Raw genomic sequence first — 24,561 nt, 5'->3', positions numbered from 1 at the left:
GTGCAGAATGGGAAGTGGTGTGGAAGAACAGCACAGACACGGACACAAAGAATGGATATGAGTCGTATGGTAGCGAAAAAGGACTCACAACTGGTAATTTATATCTATTCACCTGGTCTTGTCTTCTAAGTATGTAATGAAAAGGGTATACTGAAGGAAAGTTGAGAATGAAGACTTGAAGGCATTGCTAGTACATACTAATAGAAATTAATGTGTCTCTGGTGTGGTGGATGCCCCTTCTACATATTTTCCGAGGAAGCATCCATGGGCTCCTCAGTACCTCCCCCAGGACGCTTGGTGGCAGCTTCCCTGGCAGACAATGATGCCTCAGTTTCCCGCAGGGCTCCATGGGAGATGAAGTTCTCCACAGCCCTTTTGGGATCTGGAGTAGCCGCCAGGGGGTGCTGCAGGAATCCTGGAGCCAGCCTGGACAACTCTACAGCCCCGCCTGGAAGTGCAATCAGGAACAGGTGATCAAGCACCTGGAGCACTTCCAGGTGGGCTATAAAAAGGACCACCACTCAGGGCCAGAATTGGGAGGAAGAGGACGAGGTTGCCAAGCAGGAGTGGTGGTGCCAGAAGAAGGGTTGTGTTTTGTTACTGTGAGTGCTTTTGGGACTGTGTTGTGGCTGGAGGGATTACAGGGAAGATGTGCCCTCCAGCTGAAGAAAATAAAGTCTTTGTGTGTTTTTACACGGGCCTCAGTGTGAGTCTGCGCCGGGTCGAGCGTTGTATAGTGTCTTATTCACACTGGTTAGTAATGACAGTCATACTTATCTGTTTTGGTAAATTACTCCTTCATGTACAGGCCTGCTTTGGAAAGTACATATTGGTGCTGGACAAAACATTTTAAATGCATTCTCTTCAGGAATCTGTTTAGAAATTAAAATCAACTTTTCTGAGGTCATTTATTCAACATTTATATTGGTACTGCTGCATAAAGGGAAATGGAAGAGGCTGAGAGTTTTGTTTGAAATCATATTTTTGCCCACAGATGGCAGTCATTTGTGGAGAACATCAAAAGATGCTAATACAGATTTTGTTAGCCAAGGAGGCTACTTTAAATCAGAAAGTCCATTCTGTGGTATCCCATTCATTACGGCTGCTCTTAAATTGTGTGACTTTGATGTGGGTGTAACTTTTGAGATGTTCTATCAATAATTTTTTTTTTTTATAATGCTAAGGGGCTCAGCCTCCTGCTTCCTTCGCTCGATAAACCCTGAAAATGCTTGTATTTAAAGAGATGGTATATAGAAGAGGGCGGCACGGTGGCACAGTGGTAGCGCTGCTGCCTCGCAGTTAGGAGACCCAGGTTTGCTTCCCAGGTCCTCCCTGTGTGGAGTTTGCATGTTCTCCCCGTGTCTGTGTGGGTTTCCTCCCACAGTCCAAAGTCATGCAGGTTAGGTGGATTGGTGATTCTAAATTGGCCCTAGTGTGTGCTTGGTGTGTGTCCTGTGGTGGGTTGGCACCCTGCCTGGGATTGGTTCCTGCCTTGTGCCCTGTGTTGACTGGGATTGGCTCCAGCAGACCCCCGTGAAACTGTGTTCGGATTCAGTGGGTTGGAAAATGGATGGATGGTATATAGAAGAGTGTGCGGGGCGCAGAAGGAAGATGGTTTGGTCCTTAGTAATTATAGATTGAAAATCAGTTACTTGAGTATTTCACTACAACTACAATTTTAAATACCATTGAATAATAAAACATAATAAAAAGTAGAAGTAAAAAAGTAAATTATAATTAAACAATAAAAAGTAAAAAAAATATATACAATTACATTAATGCCTTATCAAAAACAATATTATGAATTACTTTATCTGCTAACTAACTTACATTCTATAAACGTTGCTTTTTTGCATTTCTGTTTGCATATTGTTCAGGATATTTTTCTCTTTTTCGTTTATTGAACCATTCGCTTCGTTCTTGATTTTTATTATATGCAGCTCTTTTTTGTTCATTTTTTTTCCAACGTTCATTATCAGCTTTTGCTGCTCTTCTAAAATTCAACATTCTTGAATAGAGGATTTGCTTTTCGTCCTTGCCATTATAACCGATAGCGTTGAAGGGTGAGTTAACACGGAGAGTGTCACAGGATGGTACAAAGAGAGGATGTGCGCAGTGGGAGCAATGATTGGGCGAACAGTGTGGAGAGGAGTGGTCAAGGATAAATAACGAGGACACGACGGAAAACATTTTTAATATAAAAGAGAAATAAAACAATGACTTTCATGTGGACATAACTTTTGAGATGTTATATCAATTTTTTGTATAATATAAAACAATTACTTTGATGTGGACATAACGTTTGAGATGTTCTGTGAGATTTTTTTTTATATAATGTAAAACACAGTACTTTATGTAACAGGTAGTAATGCACACAATTCATAAATAATATATAACAAGCCCTGTTCCACCACTCTCTTTTCTGAAGCCTTCTAATCCTGTGGTAGGGTTGTGGAGTTTATCAGAGCCTGTGTTGGGAGCATTGGGTTCCAGGTGAAAAAACAACCCTGGGCAAGTGGCCAGTCAAGCAGTTGGCACATTCAGGTAGGTGTAGATTAACTTAGGATACACATATTTTCGAATGCCAGTCAGTCCTGAGGAGCACTTCTGAACTCCATAATAAACCAAAAGCTGGAATGAAACTGAGGCCAACATCCTGGGCCAAAGATGCCAGCACTAACCACTGCAACACCCTGTAACTGTCCCATATCAGCTTAACTAAACAGGTAGTGGAAATTCTTTATAATAGATGTGACAGCAATTCTATTCATTTATCTATTACTTTACACATCAGCCTCACTCTCTGTCACATTTTCGGTACTCTGGGCAATGATGCTTCCTGCCGGAGACTTATTTCTACCTTCTTCCAAGCTAAATGCTAAATCTGCAATTCTAGGACATAGCAATCTACATTTCTACTGGAGATTAACATCTTGTCAAAGGTGGTATTGCTTATGGATAGATGATTTACTTTTAAAGTCTTAGGAATATACTAGGCAATGATTACCGCTAGTGATCTTTGGTTCATCTTATAAAATTCTAGGAATACCAAGCCATAAAGTGACCTTTGGATTCACCTCTCAACCTGAACTAAGAAGACTGACATTCACGACTGTGCCTATTCTGCCTGCCCTTGCTAATACACGATTTGGGACCATTCACTTGGAGAAATTAGAGGTTATTTTAAATAATTGGGCCATAGAATGTCATGGTGCAGAAATGAGAATAGAGTCATATCAATAAAAACAGCAGGTTGCTGTTACTCGTATTGTAATTAATACATTAGCTAGCATCAGGCTTCTTGGGTTACTTATCTGTGGTGACCTATGCTTGCAATATCACATCCACAATGAGTATTACTGAATATCGCTGAACACCTTGCTCCTCAGTGTGGGTCATCTCTTATGGTATACCATAGTTGACTATCATATGTTTTACTTGCTGTTGCATCTGTTTTGACCCTTTTTGTTTAGTACCTCTTACTTCATTTTGTATTAGAAAGCAAGTGTAATAATTTCATTGTATATGTGACATGTGAAAAATCAAAACTTTAACTACATATAAACTTCTGTTAGACAGAGCATACAATTGCTAGTACAAGCTCTCTCCAGCTCTGAGCTTCTGATTTACTTTATTAATCCCCAAGGGGAAATTGTCTTTGGAGGTCAGAGCACAGGGTCAGCCATTGTACATTTTCAGGTTAAGGGCCTTGCTCAAGGGCCTCACAGAGTAGAATCCATTCTGACATTAATAGGATTTCAACTGGCAACCTTCCAGATACCAGCACAACCCCTTAGCCACCACTATGCCTTATGTGGCAGTGTTCTTGCACATTTGTCTCTGCTCCATTAATGAACCTTTAGAATTCTTCTCCCATTAACACTGCCATTATCCATTCCTATATATTTTTTATATCTCAGGCCTTCTGTGAATGCTAGTAAGGGGTTATGGCTGCATAATGAAGGGCTGATGCTACCCTAAACACATCCCCTTCAGTGAGATGATGGGTGCTTCACTAGCTGGGCCTGAGATTCTCCAACATGGAATACAACCCCTGCAGCACTACTTCAGTTAGACTGGTGGTAAGTATCTCTACGTCTGTCAGTCAGATATTCTCCTCCTTCTCTGCTTCTTAACACTCATGCTGTCTTTCTAGCTGCCTGTAAATAAAGATGCTGCAAAGATGTCCTGTGGGGTTGGTGGATGAAGGGAGGATGGTACTGGCACACAAACACACACTCACACACACACACACACTGTAGTCAGAGTGGACCGTTTGTGGAGAAACATTTCACCTTCACTTTTGTTATCCAGACCCTCAGGCATTTTCCTGCAGCTCAGTCTTCAATTTTGTGGATCAGTGCCAAGGGTGAGTGCAAATCATGTTTAATTAAACTTCAGCTACAATAAGAGTGAATGTGTAATGGCAACCGAAAAACAGCAAAGAGCTTCTGGTGCTCACTGAAGAATTGAACTGTTTAGTTAGGAGAACCGACATGGGGAGTGATGTGACACCCAAAAAAGAAAAAAGAAATTAAAAGTTACAAGCAACCTTTTGCTCAGAAGGTGACCATATTGCATTTCTCTGGGAAGAAGGAAGCATGACCTGGCCATCTTGGCAAATGTGCTGCATTCTTCCCTTGCTTCCCATGGTGTGAACCTACAAGCACAAGCAGTTCAGAAACTTAAAAAAAAATGAAACTGTGGAAAGAGACGGGGTTTCAGTTGGGAAAATCCCAATTAACAGTTGAAAAAAATATGATGGCAAGTCAATGACGGCAAGATGTTGCCCTTGTTTTCACAATGCGGGCAGAAGTCCTTATGCTTTTCCTTGTATGCCTGTTGCTCTAAAGACCCCATTTTCCTTTCGTCATTGGTCTCCAGGTGGGAAATTTTGTTTTTTTTTCTTTTAACAATATTTTCATCTTGATTTTCATTCTACTTTTACAGGTGTTTTAATTGTTTAATGAATCCATTATTTACTAATTAGTGGGTCTGACGCTAAAGTAGTTGCAGTCTTTCATTATTCAATGTTGTTTGCCTGAGTGTCTGCTCTGCTCGTTTTTAATTGACATTAATAAGATAAAGTGAAGGATGGAAACTGCACAGAGAAAGAGCAAAATGTAACGAAAGCAACAAAAGCAATTTAAGCATTTAAATCTATAGCAAAAGCAGAAATATTTCTGAATGTCTTATAAATGTAAAAAACATGCTACTGTGGTTTTCTGAATGTAGAATAAGATAAAGCACTGTAATAAAACGATCGACAAAGAGGAAATTTTAAGATACTGTTTTTAATATTTTGATTTTAAGTTCAAATAACAATAATAATATCACATAATAGTGTTATTTCACTTATTTATAAACAACTGATGATGTGCAGATACCAGTATACCAGGTAGAAACATAATAGGAACCATTATTACTCTGATGCCCGAGTCAGTGACTTAAATACATTGATGAGAACACACCAATGAACCAACGATTTCAGATATTCTTGGTGCAGTTGTGGATCAGTTTTGGGAACTAATTGAGATCTTCAAGATATTGGCTTATTTAAGCAAATTTGCCACATAGTTCATTGCCAATTGGGAATCCCTGATTTAGTCCTGTAATTTATTTTAGGGTGACAGGGGCATGAGTCTATCATGGCAGCCCTGAGCAGGGTGCCAGTACAACTTATAGCCATGTAGTAATAAAAATGAACTTTGTATACTCGATAAACTGGCCAAAGTGTGTGGTTGGTGTGTGTGTGTTTCCCCCTGTGATGGACTGGTGCCTGTCTGTGGTGTGTTCCTGCCTTGTGCCCTCTGCTGGCTGAGATAGGCTCCAGCGCATGACGCAAGTGCTTTACAAATGACTTTGTTTGCTACCATGTCTCTCTGACTCATGTTTGTCCAACCTTAGATAGTTTATAACAAATATTTTGAATTCCTTAAGAATAATCTGTGTTCTTCTGGCTTCAGTTAGCACCAGAATTATGCTGATGCCCAAGTCAGTGACTTTAATACATCTCCTCCATGTGCCCAAGATCTCTGCCAAAAACATGGAGCTGGGAGGTCTAATAAATCTTGTACTCTTTATGTGGAACACAAAGCAAAATTGAGGGGGCTTTGTGAAAGGAAAAATCTTTCAAGAAGTACAAAACTGGGCATCATTAATTCCATTATCAGGCAGCACATTTGCCTGAAGAGCAAAGGCCTCTCCTGAGGCACCTGAGCAGATTCATCTGCCAGATTCTCTGTGAAATTCTCTATATCCTGTAACTACATTTCCATGGCTGACCCATTTTCTTGAAATATTCACAATGTAATTTTCTGAAACATGATGGTACGATATTATGGGAATTTCATGTGCAATTCATTACATACTGTTCCCATCCTTTGGGGGCACAGTGGAAAATCCATAAATCCCCAAAACAAAAGGCCAGGGAAAGCCTAGCCACTCCACAGAATAAACGTATTCTAACCCTTTGATAATTAGGTGACTGCGGCAGGATAAAAATGCCTTTGGAAATGGACTGAATGTCTGCATTCTTATTTGTTATTTCAGGCCCTGCTTGTTGCCATATCTTTGTCAGCATCCATCTGTTGTCAAGCAAGTTTAATCCAGGTCAGAATTATGGAGAATCTGACTTGGCAGTAATGGATGAAAGGCAGCCACCAGTCCTAAACCATGTCAACAGAATTTCCATTGCACTACACTACATTGGAAGCTTTCCTCCAATGTTTCTTTTTTACTTTCTTCACCTCACAGGGCTGTGGAGTCGGAGTCGGAGACAATTTTGGGTACCTGGAGTCGGAGTTGGCAAAAATGTACTGACTTTGACTCCTAATGGACTTAAATTGTAATGAAAAAAATACAGCAAGTTCAAATGTCCCATTTCACAAACAGTAGTCATAATTAAGTACTTCTCTGATGTAAGAATAAAGCCCAGTGCATAGTTGTGTTACTACTAGTGTGAAGTTGAGCTGAGCTATTATACAACCTGACATTCACATATTGTAGTCTGGATTATGGTACATTACAAAAAGTGTTTTAATTTTATTTCAGATATAATGTGTTTAACAAGTTCATTTGAGTGTAAACAAGTGTAATGATGTAGGTGTAGGTGTGTGCTATGGCCTGATGTGTGTTCAGGGGTTCTTGTCTTTTGTTTAAACTGGCCAATACAGTAGAGAATCAGCTTCCAGCCAGTAGTTCTGTGGTTAAATGAGGTGTATGTTGCCTTCCTTTAATCAACATGGAAAATACATTAGCATATTAAATACAGAGGAGTCGGAGTCGGGTCGTCAGAAGTAACAGAAATTAAAGAGTCAGAGTCAAAGGATTTATCTACCAACTCCACAGCCCTGGTTTCATTCCCAAATGAAGAGACACATCTCCTCAGAATGATGCTGCCACTGTTGTGCATCGTGTCTATGTAGAATTGCTGTAATCTGAGGCTGGCATAACAGTACCCACTTGCAACATAGTGTAAGTGTTTTCTTAACATGAGGAAGAGAAGTAACAGTCACCAGCATGCTTCAAGGCATTCTGATATCACAAGGAGCTTGTGCCAAATATGGCACTTGGCATTGAGGTGAAAAAGCACAGTTTCCAACTCCCCTTCCTCCCCCTTAGTTTTCTTAACCTGTCTTCAATATACAAAATATTGATAGTGAATTTCCTACTGCAAACATGTCTTAAAGTATTGTCATTTCAAGGACAGGAGTTTGTCTGAGCTCCACCATGTAGAAGTTATTCCTTTACAGTTGTCATTGCCCTTTTGAACAGTACTCTTTGTTGTAATATATTCTTATGGAGCAAATTATCAGGAACACATGTACACCTGCAAATCCATGCAATTATCTACTTGACCAATCACATGGCAGCAGCACAATGCATACAACCATACAGACACACCGGTCAGGAGCTTTCGTTAATGATCACATCAAACACCAGAATGGAGAAGAAATGTGATGTCAAGGATTGTGGGGTGATGGTTTGTGCCAGATGGCCTGATTTGAGCATTTCTGTAAATGCTAATGTTCTGGGATTTACACACACGACACTCTCTAGATTTTACTCAGATCGATGCAAGAAACAAAAAATATCCAGTGAGTGGCAGATCGTTGGACAGAAATGCCTTGTTGCTGAGAGAGGTCCGTGGAGAATGGCCAGACTGGTTTGAACTGAAAAAAAGACTACAGTGACTCAGATAATCACTTTGTACAAAACTGAGTGCACATGCCATCAAACTTTGAGACAGATGGGCTACAACAGCAGAAGACCACGTCAGGTTCCACTCTTGTCAAACGAAAACAGAAAGTGGGGACTACAGTGGGCACAGGCCCAAAAACTGAAAAAGTGTAGCCTGATCTGATGAACCTCCATTTCTTATAAGGGACACAGCAGTAGGGTAAGGCTTTTGCTACAACAGCATGAATCCATGTGCCCAACCTGCCTTGTGCCAACAGTCCAGGCTGGTGGTGCTGGTGTAATGGTGTGGCCCAATTTGGGCTTGTTAATACCAATCAATCATCATTTAAATGGCACGGCCTATTTGAGTATTGTTGCTGACCATATACAGTAAATCCTTTCATGGCTACAATTTACCCATCTTCTAATTGTTTCTTCCAGCATGATAACTCATTGAGTCATAAAGCAAAAATGATCTCAGACTGGTTTCATGAAGGTGACTAGAAGTTCAGTGTTCTTTAGTGGCCTTCTCATTTAGCGGAATCTGAATTTTATATAACGCCTTTGGGATGTGGTAGAATGGCAGCATGAATATGCAGCTGACAGATCAGCAGAAACTGTGTGATGCAATCGTGTCAACAGGAGGCAGAATCTTAAAGGTATGTTTCTAACATCTTAAGGAATCCATGCCACAAAGAATCAATTTGAGAGCAGAAAGGAGGCCCTACCCACTATTAGTATAGTGATCCTAATAATTTGCTCCGTAAGTCTATGTTAGTTTCAGGTTTATTTTTGGATTCAAGATGAATTTAAAAAGTAATTTTCTGTTAACGTTTTGCTTTCTGCAGTCACGGAAGCAGGACTGGTAGGGCCATGGTGGCGTATAAATACAGTAGGGCTGCAGTTTATTCTGCCTTCATCCCTCAGTGGATTCTATATTTTGAAGTTCATTAGTGTAGTTAGTGGAATTCTAAGTAGGCCATAGCTTTAGGATTAATTTTTGATTTTCGTCTTCACTTCACACCTCACACATTTTGCTCAGGCCTTTGAATCTTTTCTGCCTGTCTTTGTTTTTGCCTAAGGTTTTCAACTTCTGTCCACCTTTCAACTATGTCTTGCCTAGCGTCTATCAGCTCATTGTTATTTTCTTCACACAAATCCTTGGACACATCTTGGTGTCTAGAACACTCCTGTTTCTTCTTTTCCTTTCTTTCTAACTTTTCTTTATCTTTTGTTTTTAAAATCATACTTCCTCTACTTCTTTATACTGGGCATTACCTTCCCTTAGAAAAACACTGTTTAACCGAGGGCCTGTGGGCCACATCTGGTCTTCCAGAATGCTTTGTGTGGCCTGCCAGATGAGCATCAGTGAGCAGGGTCAGGGTACAGCAGTTGCAAGTTAGCAAAAATGTTTTCGGCCGTTTCGGTTGTTAAATGGCTAATTGTGGTCTCTTAAGAAGGCAGAATGGAGAAAACCACAGCATTATGTGTAAGGGAAGCAGGAGAAGACACCGTGGTACATTTACACCTGTGTATTGCTCCGCCGCTGCATAGAGCAAGTGATCTGCAACACACCTTTGAGATAGATTTTTAGCCTGTTACCACAGAGATCACAGGAAATTGTCAAAAAGTGTGACATGCTTCATATTTTCTGCATGAAGGTACACAAAAATGCATCTTAAAGTACATTCTAACTCTCATAGGGTCTTATTCATGAAGGAGTGATGAAATATACAGAACATTCAAAATAAACAAAAGTAAATTCTAACCCTCCTTTAAGCCTTGTGTAGGAGGGTGGGATGAACAAAGAAAGACTATTTTAAATTCAGAAAAATGAATTCTAAACCCTGATTATTTGCTCCTACAGTGGTAGTATCTGTCCTTAGAGTTGGTAAAAAAAAATCTAACATTTAACTCCATTTTCTTCATTTCTGGAAACTTAGTCATTGAATTTTTAAAAAAGGTTTCTTTGTGGGATACCCTGATCTAAAGTTTAAAATATGGGCCTTTTCTTTCATTTTCTGGAACAGCTTACTGCCTCTGTCAAAAATGAACAATTCTTGCTGAAGAAAGTCTACTGTGACTTGTGTTTCTCCGTAAATGCTAAAACATAGCTCTACAGGTAACTGCCATTTTGAACTGTTCTCTGCAAACTTAAATCCACAGAATCTACTCTAAAAGCTAAGTGATGTCATTCAAGAATGAAAGTAGAATTAGAAAGCTGTCAACTGTCAGCCCTTTGGGTAAAACAGGGTCAAAAAAGTTGATCATTAGCAGAATGCAGGTAATGATGTAAAAGTATTAAAACAATAGTGGTAAGGTAGGTACAGTCTATGCAGAAAACCCATACTCAGGGAGACGGGATCCTTCAGTTTCACCACTGTCTGCCGTAAAAGCAATCCATTAGTCAATAACATAAAGACTGATGGATATCCAGGTCTAGTAGTTTGTCAAAATGTTTATTGAAGGCAGAGCTCTAGCTAGATAATTCTAGATGATGTTATATATCATGAAATCCTGACACACTGTGACCTCCATCAATCTATTTGTTATGTAAGTAAACTAAATTGGTATGGGCCCAAGAGCATGATAGACAAAAATTTGGCTATAAGCTCTTTCAGTCACCTTTATTATGAAAGATTTCAAGGCAATGGCTCAGCAGCCATTAACCCTGTATATATTTGTATCCCAAATTGAGTGCATGCTCCCTAAGAGTGAACTGGAGTGGCCCTTTTTGACCTGACACCCACGGCATTGAAAGTAATAAAACACAAGAGAGAAAGAAATGTGTTTACTTTATTCCTTACATTGACAAACAGCTGAAAGAAGCAGGAAAAAGTACAATCTCTGGTCATTTTCAGAAAAATCAGAAAACGATAATCAGCAATACAGCAGTGTGTGAGCAATGTACATGTTTGTTCACGAAAAAAAGCATATGGCTACTCTGTTTTTTTGAAGTTGAGTTAAAAAGGTCTAAATCAGTATCCATAAGCAGGAAAGCATCAACAGAACCTTAAAGGAGCAAAACTAAATAATTAGTTGTGGAGGAAGTAAGCCGAAAAGTTGAAATTCTTAAAAATACCATATTATTAATTTCTCGAGGGATGAAAATCTTTCCTTTAAAAGTTCAGACATGATAAACAAAAATATATTAAACTTCCTGACTTAAGTTTATTTAATAGACAAGACAATCAGCTTACCTGGTTTACTTCTGTTTCTATATCCCATTTCTTGAAATTCAGGAGAAAAACTCCAACACAGATAGGATTTTTACCTCCTGTTCCGTGACTGTGAAACTTAATAAATTATTGTTTTATCATGGAATGGTCTAAGTATGACATATTCTCACTTTCACAATTTTTATTACATAAACCTGAACAGAGAGTCCCAAATCCCCAGTGTAGCCCTTGTTTGTTTATACTCACCACCCTGTCACAAACCAAAAACAAGAAGATTAAAAAAGTTTATACTTTTATTGATGTAGTGTAGATTAAATTCTCTAAGTGAAGATTTCTAATGTACCTAAAACAGATACAAAGTAATGAGCTTTAAAAATCATAATTAATATAACCTGAATGTATAGCAGCTCATTTTACTAGGAGTCTAGCCACCCAATGTGCTTAGATTACCAGGTGGCTGTTTGTCTTAGTAAGCTGATCAGTCTCTGATCCTCTGTGGTCTCTGGATGGAATGGTGGAGTAAGAAAGAGATGTTGAGTTTTGTATAGCTCTCAGTTTGTGCTGGTCTTGTGGTTCCTCTAAGAACTATAAGACATCATAGTCTAAGGTCGCCTCACCTGTCATGTTCAGGTCTCATTCCCTGTGACTAATCCTGTTTAGGCATGGCCTATGTCCTTGAAACTTTTACCAATTCAGATATTCATTGTAACCCTTGGACTTGGTCTTTTTTTTGTTGTTCTTGCATGTTTAGTTCATACTGATTGTGATCTGATATTCTCAGAGTAGAAAATACATGCACATAGTAAAACAGTTTTTTTCTCAAGTTCTATTACTGGTTCTGAACTGGTATGTGGTGAGCAGAGTAAGAATGTTTTTCCAAGTACATGTTTTATCGTAATATTATATGTAAAATAAGAAAACAAATCACACCATCCTCATGTCACTCACTCGGGTTCAAGAATTTCTATCCACTGACTCTGCTTACTCATTAGTTTATTAGGGTATGAGTTGTTTTTAGGATATTGGGACTGTACTGCTCAGAACATTTTCCCTGATGCGAATGTAGTTTCTCATAACTGGCCCCCAGGGATTCATCATACTGCTACTGCTAGAATAATTACTACCACTACACGGGAGGGTCTTCAACCCCTCTTCCTAACATGGAGACTACCCTGTCACCAATAAACAGAAGCACAAGGAAATTTATGTCAGAGGAAGACATCCTCTGAAAATAGTATTAAATATACTAAACGTGCAAGGTGTAATGAGTGTCAGTCACAAAAATGGTGAAATAGGAAGTGAGGTCTTCAAAATAAGCCACAAAACAGGTTAGGACTTTTACCCGCCAGCTAAAAAGAGCCTCACAACAATCAAGCTAGTCCCCCAAAATGAAAAATTTGTCTTGAAAATATAACCACAAAAATATCAAAAATGCCTTACAAGAGAGAGACCCATCAAACTCTAGCTTGTAGAGACAAATCTAAAATCTAGACTCTTAAATAATAAATACAGATATATATATATATATATATATATATATATATATATATATATATATATATATATATATATATATATATATATATATATATATATATATATATATATATATATACAAAAATAGAAAAGTATAACAAAACAATCAAAGTCAGTCCTGATGCAAATAATTCCAAATTCTACAATTCGTAAGCAAAAACAAAGACAGTAGCAGGAAAAATTCAGAAAAACGGCAAAAACAAAACTCGATACTTACAAAACAGACTTCAACCAAACGCAATGCACAACTGCTAAGTCTCACTTCTGGCTGGGAATATAAAAGCCAGAACAAGCACCCAAACACAAACAGTCAATCTTGTCATGGTGAACCCTGCCTCCTGGGGGTCCCCCACAAAGTACATTGAATGGAGTCAACATATAAAGGTACATAATACAAATAAATAATACACAAATCTTATAGAAATAACATCAAAACATGAAAAATAATAATTCAGCATTAACAAAAAAAACAATAAAACAGTGAATAAATGCAAGCCAGGGAAAATGTGTCTGTAACATAACATAAAGATGGCGTCAAAAGATAGTAGACCCTAACACAGTAGGAGATATACTGTAAGTACAGGGATAAACAACATACAGTAACAAACACCAATCAATATAATAATATCAAAAACATGAGAAACAGTAGGGCCACCCTGTAGTTTCAGAACAACAACAGTCCTTTTTGGAATGCTACCATAGAAATCAAGAACTCTGTAGTGATCTATCACACCATTCGTCAAGAAGAAAAGCCTCCTTTAAGGGATGGAAGAGGTGGAAACCCTCTACTCAGTTTACGTTGTTGAATATCACATAAAGTATCAATGATACTACATATGGGTTTTGAGAAGGTCATGGATGGTATTTGAGTTTATCCTGGTGTTCATTAATTGTTTAGTAGTGTGTCTAGGATCATTATCTTTGTAAAATAGGGGAACATCTTGAGGAAACAGTGTTTGCACCATAGGGTACAATTGGTCCTCATATTTCTTGGCCCTTATAAGAAAGTAGTTGATCTAGTGATTCCTGCAAGATGGATGGCTGTACCATTTTGGATCCCCAGCCATGTTTACCAGCTGGCAAGAGTTGATATTTGGCTTTCTCTAAATGTAGACCTGTCCAGATATAGAAAACAGGGTGAGATTGATAACTTATCAGACCATGTTACTTTATCCATTGATCAGGCATCCAGGTTTTGTTCTCCTTACAGCAGATTTGCTTATTGGCCTTGTTTACATGCAGTTTGTAAATGACTGCAATGCCATAAACTCCAGCTCTGTGAAGCTCACAACATATAGCTTTTGCTATGACTGGGCTAGAGAGGCATTGATTGAATAGTGTGGTATTTCTTCAAGCTGCTTCTGGTAAGGGTTAGCCACTATCCTGTTGAGGAGCTCTGATTTGTGACCACTGTTTCTCTTTGCTGATGCCATCTTATTTATAGACCATTCTCCTTGATACATGAAATAATTTAACAGTCTTTGTGACCTGTGATCACAGGAAAGATAGCTTGGTCTCTTTGAAACTCTGTTAGTTGCCTCATGTTGCTTTGAAAACGTACATATTAGAGTGCTAATTGTCAGAGCTGTTTAATAGCTGGCACACAAGGCTAATCGTAAATCAACCTTTTTGGACTCACCTTACAGCTGTGTTTATAACTGGGATTTAGTTACCTCAAAATAAAACTCAATAACGTAGAGCAATAAACTACATGTAGAGCAATAAGGGGCACAGATCACTATCATGCATTGAGTATTCATTATTTTCATCACCTGTCACACAAATACTGGATTTGTTTGGATCATGACATCTTAAATTCCCTTGGGCTGATTTAATTGCAGCCGAGATTTTTGATTGAGAACAGAAGCTTCCTTATGGATTGGTGATGTACACTTAGAATACAATAATTGAAATAATTAAAAAATAAATTATAAATCTTCAATTAAATGACAATCAACAGCATAAACAAAAAGAGCCTAACTGAGACATGCTAATATGAAACTTTAGGACAACTAAGGTGCTACATTGGCTTCTTTTAAAACATTGCGAGGGCTTGTCAAATGGAATCTTTACCACGTTCACAAGATTATTGTGCTGATGTGAAAATAATTCATCTTTACCCATTTACTCAGAAAGCTCTTACCCGTAATCCGTTTAAACACGAGTGTACGTTTTATGAGCAATCGGAAGGCAGAACGGGTCACTTTTAGCCAAGACTTGACAAAGGGAGTTGTGTTGCCATAGTGACTGAGGCCATGTAACTGTAACAGTAATTAATTTTTCGACTGGTTAACTTACTCCATTTAAACACAGTGTGTTCAAAGTCTAAAGCAGGCAATGCACATTACAAGTTGGGATTGTTCAGAATTCCTCTTTTTGAGGACCTAAAATTAAAACCTAAAAACCTGAAAACCTAAATTTAAAAAAATGCATATTGAACAGACTTAATTTTATTTTGCAGTCATCCACCATGTCTTTTCCTTTAAAGATAGTAAATTGGTTTGATAAGCTTCTGTCCGCACCTCTGTCCCAAATCATTAAATGTTATTCTTCAGTCCTGTCCTTTCCCTCTGCAGTCCCTTTCAAAGGAAGTGTGAAGCTAATGCTTTGTAAAAATGTTCAAGTCGTTGTTGAGATAGGGAAGAAGTCAGAATTCAGCTCAAACAGACAGTGTCTTGACAGGCAGGATCAAAGACGAGCTTTTAGAATTCATTAGTAAAATTATTACCCGTCGCTGTTATCCCTGCCAAAAGGTGAGATAAATAATTCTAATCTTACTGTCAGCCTATTTGCCTTGTCATTATCTGCAGCTCATGTAGAAAGGGCGAAGAGGAAAATGAAAAACAGTTTAAGGAGTCACATCTTGTATTTTAATGTGAATGTTGGCGAGGGCAGGCTCTTCGTGAAGAGTAAGGCGACACATTGGCTCAGTCCTGAAAGGGAAAACAAAACCCATGATGACATTTAAGCTTAAAACATTTAGCTGTTTGCTGTTCTTCATGGACCAATGAAGGGTCATTTCAGGGTACAATGATATCCATTAACAAGATTTTCTTTTTTAGCTTGGGCAGCCAGGTGGCAGAGTGGTTAGTGCTGAAGCTTCACATTCCAGGAGACTGTTTTCAAGTCTTTCTCTGGTATGGAAATGCTTTTTAGTTAATCTGATGAATGTATAATGGCGTTGCTATGAATTGCTATTCTGCTGCAGGTGGGTTGTTGCTTTGTGTCTGATGTTTTGGATAGCCTCCAGATTTCTAGGACCCTAAAATAGGAGAAGAGGGCTCAAGAAATTGATTTATCTATAGACCAAATTTCAGAATGAAGGAAAAAATCTTTTCACCATTACATCAACACACCTAATCTACAAGGGAGACGCTGATAACCAGAACCTACAACAACAAAATGAGAAACCATGCTGGACCAAACAGCAGATGGCATGCCGTCACCACATCGAGGTACATTTGAGCACACACCCGCCTTGGACCAGTTTAAAAGTGCCAATTAGCTGGACATTCACATGTTTAGGAAGTGCCAGGAGACTTGGGGGAGAGGGTGGAGAGATCAGTCAATTGATCTAATCCAGCCATAATTCTAACTTTGCTCATTTCAAAGGATGTAGTGTCTTGCAAATATTTATTTTCTCTGGGAAAGTTGTTAATTGGAGTTATTTTGATTTCTTGCCAACTGTTGCTACCAGGATATCTTTTCTATTTGCATCATTTGTATTATATTTACTGGAGTTTTGACAGTTCAGACATTATGGATCTCTATAGTATCTTATTTAAACAAATAAGCAACATAATGCAAGTAAATGTTGAATGCCATTTTACTGTATGTTTCTGTTTTCCATGTCAGCGCTACATTAGAGGGTCGGCTCAGGTTGGACAGTTTCGAAACAAAATCAGAGAGGCAAGATTGCTTTGGTTTGGACATGTGCAGAGGAGAGTTGCTGAACATATTGGGAGAATGATGTTAAAGATAGAGCAGCCATGCAAAAAGAAAAGAGGAAAGCCTAAGAGAAGGTTTATGGAAGTGGTGAGAGAGGACATGCGGTGATGGGTGTAACAGAACAAGATGTAGAGGACAGAAAGATATGGAAGAAGATGATCCGCTGTAGTGATCCCTAACAGGAGCAGCAGAATGAAGAAGAAGAAGAAGAAGTGCTCTAAGCCACTTTTCAGTGACAAGAGCTATGTAAGAATAAGCTAGATTGACACCCCCAGTAAGTGGAATGAATGTATGGTTGGATTGTTGCCTGGATGGATGGATGCATGGATAAGATTCTCAAACCCACTTATTCAGTTAGGGGTTACAGACGGGGCAGGAACGTATTCTGCCAGCAGTACACAGGGTACTAGTTCATTATAATGTCCACTCGGGCACAAATCCACACTCATCCTCAGGTCAATTTGGAACTGCTATTAAACCCACCTCTGATAAGAACATACACATTCCACAAGGACAACATGCAGGTGTGAGATTTGAGCCGAGGACACTGGATCTGTGAAGCAGCAGCACTAAACACTGTGCCTCCATTCCACTACCTGGAGAAAACACACATTTTAAGATATTTATTCCATCAGTATGGTATAGTTAGTCAATTTTTATAAAGGCTTTTGGCTGGTAAATAAAATTGTGTCATTAGACAGCATGTGTGGTGTCTCCCTAAGACAGCAGAGATCAGTAAACTCTTCCTCCCTCAGCTTTCATAACCTGCTGCAGTGGGATATAAAAAACAGTCTGACATAGAACAGCCCATATTTAGAGTTCTTTATATATACTGTATGTGCACAATCGGCACAATGCAAACAGCAAACACCTTGTCATGTAGTCATTGAATGTGGCTAGCACTCTAGGGTACCATATTCAAAGTCCCAGCTTACCTACCTTCATTCAACTAGTCAAATACAGGATTATGAGGCACAACACTAAGTGCACTGAAGGAAGCCAGTCCATCACAGGATAATCACACTCAGAATTCAGCATTATTGGGGGAATCTGGGGGGAAAACTGAACTACCACTCCCACAAAAAACAGGAAAGACCATCAATCTCCAGACTGACATTTAGCTGGGACTGACATTCAGACTGAGGACTCCGCGGATGTGAGGTATCCATGCTGTTTACTGCAACACCTTACCACTTCCCCAGCTTCCTTAGAAGGACTCAGTAATCGACTTTCTCTGTAAACTGTCTATCTTTCTGTCTCATCTGAGTAAATGAGCACTTCCTAAATGAAACTTTTAAAACATTTGCAAAATTGTAGTGTTGTATATTGTTTCAGGCAAAGTTTTAATGGGACACAGAAAGTGTGGAAATTCTCAGTTACTTCAGCCAGGATGGTCTGTTGGGCAGAGAGCCTAACATTCATTAGATTTTCCGTTTCTTCCAGTTCTGTGTTGAAGCTGCCCTCTCCCCACCTCTGAATATTTTAAGCCTGTTAAAGCTGGCGCCAAGCATCAGCTGGTGTGCATTTTAGATTAATGCAAGCCTCGATTTAGTAGGCTGGCCTTTTTATGAAGCTCTAATCCTTGGATCCCAAAAGATTTCCAGGTTTATCGCTGCAAGAATGGGCCACATTTTCACTAAAAGCAGCTTTGCAGGCTATGGCATTGGGAGTTCATGTCCAGCCTTGTTCTTTGAATAGGGAATAGTGCTGAAAACTGCTGTGCATCTATAATAATAAAATAGAACTGAAGCAGCCCAGTGATTTTTCTTTTATTTTTTTACAGTTAAAGCTGTAGTGCTCCTATCTTAACTTCTGCAGAGAAACTCATCTGTTATGGAGCAGGTGTATTTGTCAACACTAGTTGCATTTACTGGTACAGTTGGCCAAGGAATGATTAAGACCATCAGCCACATGGGTGAAGACGTCTGTAACATAACATAACATAACAGCAACATAACATAACAGCAACATTTCTCCAGCCACCTTAATACTAATACAATTTTGGGTCATAAATCACCTTTCTATTACACAGATATTCTTCTTTGTGAACAATTGTGCATAAGATATGGAAATGAGGATGGCAGCATAGTTAATGCTAGTACCTCACAGCTTTGAAAAACTGGGTTCAAATTAACCCATTCAATATCTATCTAGAGTATAAATACCTCACTTGCCTGCGTGGACCTTCCTTCAGGTACAATGGTGTTCTTCTCACATCTGAAAGGCATGCATGTTAGACTGAATACATAACATAACATTCTCAAACCCACTTTGAGGGTTACAGAGGGTGCAGGAGCATATTGTGGCAATACTGGGTACAAGGAAGGGAACAGCTCTGGACAGTGTGCCAATTCATTACATGGTGCACTCAGGAATACAGAAATACAGTTTTCCTCTACAGGTCAATTTGGAATTGCTATTAAACCTACCATATCTAGGTGTGAGATCTGAGTAAAGAACACTAGACCTGTGAAGCACCATCAATAAGCACCTCTCCACCATGCCACTCATGTTATGTGTACTGGAAACTTTAAATTGTCTCAGGGCAGTTTCTAGCTTTTTTGGGAGCCCTATGCAAGACTCTTTTTGGGGGCCCCTATTTTGTTAAACTAAGATAGGGGGAGTTCAAACCCTTTAAGATGATCCATGGCTATGCATCAGTCTGTTGCAATTTAGGAAGAAAACAGTCTATATTTGAAAATGTAAAATTCAAATTAATGATCTCAAGTTGACCCAAGCAATTTAAACCTACAGAAAATGACAATAACAGGTAAACAATGAGACTCATCTATATCCAACAGAAGCAGTATGTTCCTCAATTTTTTTATTCTATACTAATACAGAAATGTATTTTTTAAAATAAATATAAGTAAACGTTGAAATATACAGTGTTCTTTTAAAGCATGCACCCAATTTCAAAGTTTCACTCTCAGACTTCTTCTGCTGTTATCACTTTGAAGTAATAAAAACAAGAGTAAATTAATGATATAGAGTGATATAGAGGGAGAGAATCATTATGATCACAATGATCAGCAATCAGACAGAGAAAAAGAGAAAGAGAGAAATAGACAGAGAGGTCAGTATCAAGGCCCTGCACAGCTTGCAATTAAAAGATTTACCCATTTCAGAGGTGGCAGGCATATACAGTAGAAATGCGTGGCTTAAGTAAAAGGGCAAGTCCTCATCTATAAAAATACTCTGGTAAATGTCAAAAGTCAAAGTATGCATTAATCATATTTACTCAAGTAAAAGTATAAAGTACATGTTCTTAAATTTACATAAATATAAAAGTATAAAAGTAAAAATTTCCTTTAGTTGAAAATTGCTCTGATTATGAATCGGGTACAAGAAAGATGTTTAATAAAGAATTATCTACTTCAAGTGGTAAAAGAGAAAAGACACAATGAGAAATACAATGAAAACAAACATGCATTAAGTGCTTCAGTTACAATAATCTGTCAAGACGTCTTATAAATTACTTATAAATATAAAAACTAATCTTGAATTAAGTAATATTAAACTTAATTATAGTATTGAAATTAATTGGGGTTGAAATTATCTTATTTCTTTGCATTCCATTCCAGTTAATTATTATATATATACATGCAACACAGGAAAAGGTCTGGGGGCAGCCGCCTGTATACTTGAAATACGATGTGAGACACAAAAATAACCAGACTGGGCTTGGGGCTTTCCTGGAAAACCGTCTGGAGGTCAGCTGGACGTGAATCATAGAACTATATCCCCTCCTACGCACCCTCTCAAACCACTGACCAGATAGGTATATCCTGTGACTAGCCCAGTCAATATTTGCACAATAATCGCCACACAAGTTGCTGTGATAATGTCAGGTGAAAAAACAGAACAACGAATCAACATCAAATTTCTCGCAAATTTTCTCTTTTTCTGTAAAGCAATTTTTGACTGACTAAAACATTCCTGTCCTCGATCATCCTCCCTATTTGCCCGATTTAGCTCCCTGTGATTTTTACTTGTTCAGAAAAATCAAATGTGACCTGAAGGAACACATTTTTCTTCAGTGGATGAAGAGAAGACAAAAACAGCAAGCCTGTTGAAGAGCCTCAATAAAAGAAGACTTCCAGCACTGTTTCAATCAATGGAAGATAAGTATGGAGCGGTGTAGAGATCAGGAGGTGGAGTATATAGAAGGTGACAATTTTTAGAATGCTGTAATTTATCAATAAATATATTTTTTTTACCAATCCGGTTATTTTTGTGTCTCATCTCATAGGCTGCCAAAGATGAGGGTTTGATTCAAGAAATGAAAAGGTCTTTACAGGCATCAATCCAAAACAGAAAAGTTCAAACAGAGAAAACATGGGGATTTTAAAGTCGGGCAGGGGAAATGACGTCATTTTGGCAGGAACTGGATGTGTTGTTGTCAGGCCCGGGACTGGAAGTGATGTCATTGGGCCTGGAACCCGAAGTGACGTCATCAAGTCCAGGCGGAATTTCCCACAATTGGTCTGGAGATGAAAAAGAGGAAGGATCAGTGCACTCCAGCACCTCCTGGACCAGCATGGAATTATCCCTTTTTGAGCCCTTCAGTTGCCTCCCATGTGCACGTGTGTAACAATATATATATATATATATATATATATATATATATACTGTATATATATATATATATATATATATATATATATATATAGTATATATAGATGCACTGTATATATTATTGTAAATAAAAATCTGTTTTACATGCTCATATGCTCACTATATTTAGATTAACTTATTCACCTATTCCAATAATGTCATTGAAAAAGCACATTTTTCTCATAGTTTATTTTAATTGATTTTTAGTCATTGTTTTAATAATCAATATATTCAAATGACAACTCAAACAAAAGGTTAAGTGAATACGCTTACCTCTATGTGTTTTTTAAGATTGAAGAGTGAATTTTGAATGCTATCACCTTGTGTTTTTATGACTGGTACAAAAGGCAACACATTCACTAAGGCTTATTGTTGTGCCAGCCACTTCTATGGTGCATATTTTCTAACCCTACTTGTATCTTCGATGTCATTAATAAGTCCAGCGTTGCATGACATTGGTTTGACCATATCTTCACTGTTTAAATCACCACAGCTGCCTGTGCTGTTCATTTTGCTTCTCTCTCAGCGCTTAATGTTTTGTATACTAAGAAATCAAAGATGTGCAAATAAATATATAATAGGATAGTCCTCCATTTTTGCATATATATGTGAATAATTAAATAAACTTATCTGACCTGATTTCCCCTGTTTTTGGATACAGAAACTTGTTGGCAAGATAGTAAGTTACTGATATTTTTATTATAGGGAGTACAGATTTTTTTTGAAATGTAGTGAGTTAAAGTAATAAGTCTCAAACAAATCAAATGCTCAAGTAAAGATACAGATAGCCAACATTAAAATTGTACTTAAGAAGTTGTTTGACTTCATTACTTCCCACCTCTGATACAATGCAACATTGTTAACAAATGTTTTACCTTTAGTGTGTGCACATTTTTCTTCTTTTTACTTTTTTCAGCACCAGAGGAATAAGCCCTTTTTAATGCCATCTATGTGGCTTTGGCTGCAGTTATTTTCCTCCTCACGTGATGTGCGGCTATCAGTGAGTCATCCCATCATACCTGTCAGTAGCCGTCGCTCATTGCATGACACAACAGTCTTGTGATAATCATGGAATTTGAATTGATTACCCAGCAAACACATGCCAAAGCTTCCCTATCAGAGCAAACCTAGTTTAGTTTATGTCCAACATATAATTTTTAAGCATATGAGTGCTTCATTAAACACATGATGGGGCACATTATGGGACTGGCTACAAACAGACAGGTAATGTTAATACTCCCCAAATATATTGAGGCTGAACTTGCAGCTTGGTGGGCCCTTATTGGCTTTGGTGGCCCTATTAATCTGCATAGTCCACATATACCAAGAACCGGCTCTCGGCACACCATTCAGAGTTGGTCCCTGTTGTGTGATGGAGTTACAAAAATAGGGTGCAAGTCCCCCTAAAATACCAATGACAGCAAGCCAGGACCTTCACTGGCCATCCCAGAAGAGTCTCAGCCCAACCTAGCTATTCCCCCAGGCGCTAGCTGCTGACTTCCAGCCTAACACGTCCCAGGCAGGGCGCACATGAAGGGAGTCTGTGTTCCCACACAAGTGATTTACTTTGGCCTACACCATGGCAAAATGCACTTAGCGCTAAAGTTCAAGAAATATATTTATTAGTCCTTAATTAAATAAGCTTCACAGCAGGTAGAACTATGAATTCCTGTTTTTAGAAATAAGTCCCACCTGGGATCTTTATAGAGAGGAGAGAGAGAAAGAGGCTAGGAGCACACGCTGATACGACGCATTGCTGCACCCACCACATGACAAACCAACTCAGGATCCCAGATTAGGACCCGAGTGCAGCCATGCAATGTGTGACACCTCAGCTCCACACTAGTTTAGATGGAATGGAACCAATGTGAGTTTTTTTTTTAAGGTGGCTGGAGTGCCAATTCTGGATTTTTATAAGAAAATAGAAATTATTTAGAAGAAAAAAAATATCTAAAAGCAAAAAAGAGGCAAAAAGGATTTGCCAACAAACCAATCTTAAGCAAATAAGTACCAAAACACTACCTAGAAATCAGAACCCAAGAGCAGAAACAAAGATATTTGCAAAAAATCTAGTAAATACAAGTAAGAGCAACAGCAAAAAGGGAAACCTCACTAGCACCAAGCATGTACAATGTACCACAGAAGTTCTCTTGAGCCTTTATAGGACTGGGAGAAATCCCTCAATGAAAACTGACAGGTGGCTCTGTCCCTTGGGGAAAACCCCCCACAAAACACAAGGGACATGGCAGAGCAATGATCCACACATAGAAATCAAACCATAAACAAAACTGATAAAAGATACATCATTTTACAAATATAATACCAAAAATAATAATAAACAATGAACTAGAAATTAACAAAATAACATCCTTCCATCCCGTTATATCCTAATTACAGGATCGCGGGGTTCTGCTAGAGCCAATCCCAGCCAACACAGGACACAAGGCAGGAAACAAACATTGGGCAGGACACCAGCCCACCGCAGCAATATAACATGAAAAAGGAATTTATAGTAGCTCTGGTTTAAACATAACAAAGGCAACGTTAAACAAAAACGTGTCAAAACACAATCAATTAACCATAATCCAAGAAACAGAGCAAAAGAAGAAAACAGGAAATACAAAGAAAAGTAATACGTACAAAAAACTCTAAACAACTTCAAAGAACAACTACTGGATCTTTACAGGCTCTCAGCTTTTTATAGCTAGAGGGACCACTGAGATTCCATCTCCAAAGAACATGGAACATAAGAACATGTAAAGAAACAGTGCATAAATGACTAAATACAACAAAACAAAACATAAAAAACCCCAAAACCCATTCTGATACACAACATTCTTTAACTTACACCAACGCTGTCAGCTAACTTCTGATCATGTGCAATCCTGAAATATGAGTTATATTGGTTTTGAAAACAGGTGGTTTGGAAGTCACATAGCAGGAGGCCAAGAACATTAACACAGTGTGCCATCCTTGTGCTTTGGGGGTTCCACTGCTCTTCATTCTATGCTATATGTAAACAGTATGTTCTGTCAGATCCAGGATCCAGATGTCAGTTACTTAAAGAAATCACATAAGTGGAGAGCCTACATTTCATGGA

At 38.4% G+C, this 24,561-nt stretch overlaps 1 protein-coding gene across 3 annotated transcripts in view; it reads left to right on the top strand.

Annotated features, from left to right (window-relative positions):
* Positions 1-24,561, top strand: part of kctd16b (potassium channel tetramerization domain containing 16b) — a 425,600-nt gene that overhangs the window by 198,936 nt on the left and 202,103 nt on the right. Inside the window, exon 2 of one of the 3 annotated variants that reach the window (XM_039775245.1) lies at positions 21,097-21,201. The exons of the other annotated variants lie outside the window; for them this stretch is intronic. Within the exon in view, the coding sequence (XP_039631179.1) occupies positions 21,097-21,110 (14 nt within the window). The 3' untranslated portion in view covers positions 21,111-21,201. Of the gene's footprint in view, positions 1-21,096; positions 21,202-24,561 lie in introns of those variants that run through there. 3 annotated transcript variants of the gene reach the window in all.

The sequence above is a fragment of the Polypterus senegalus genome, chromosome 13 (assembly GCF_016835505.1).
Source record: "Polypterus senegalus isolate Bchr_013 chromosome 13, ASM1683550v1, whole genome shotgun sequence".
Classification (NCBI taxonomy): Eukaryota; Metazoa; Chordata; class Cladistia; order Polypteriformes; family Polypteridae; genus Polypterus; species Polypterus senegalus.
This window is presented reverse-complemented; position numbering and strand designations above follow the sequence as displayed.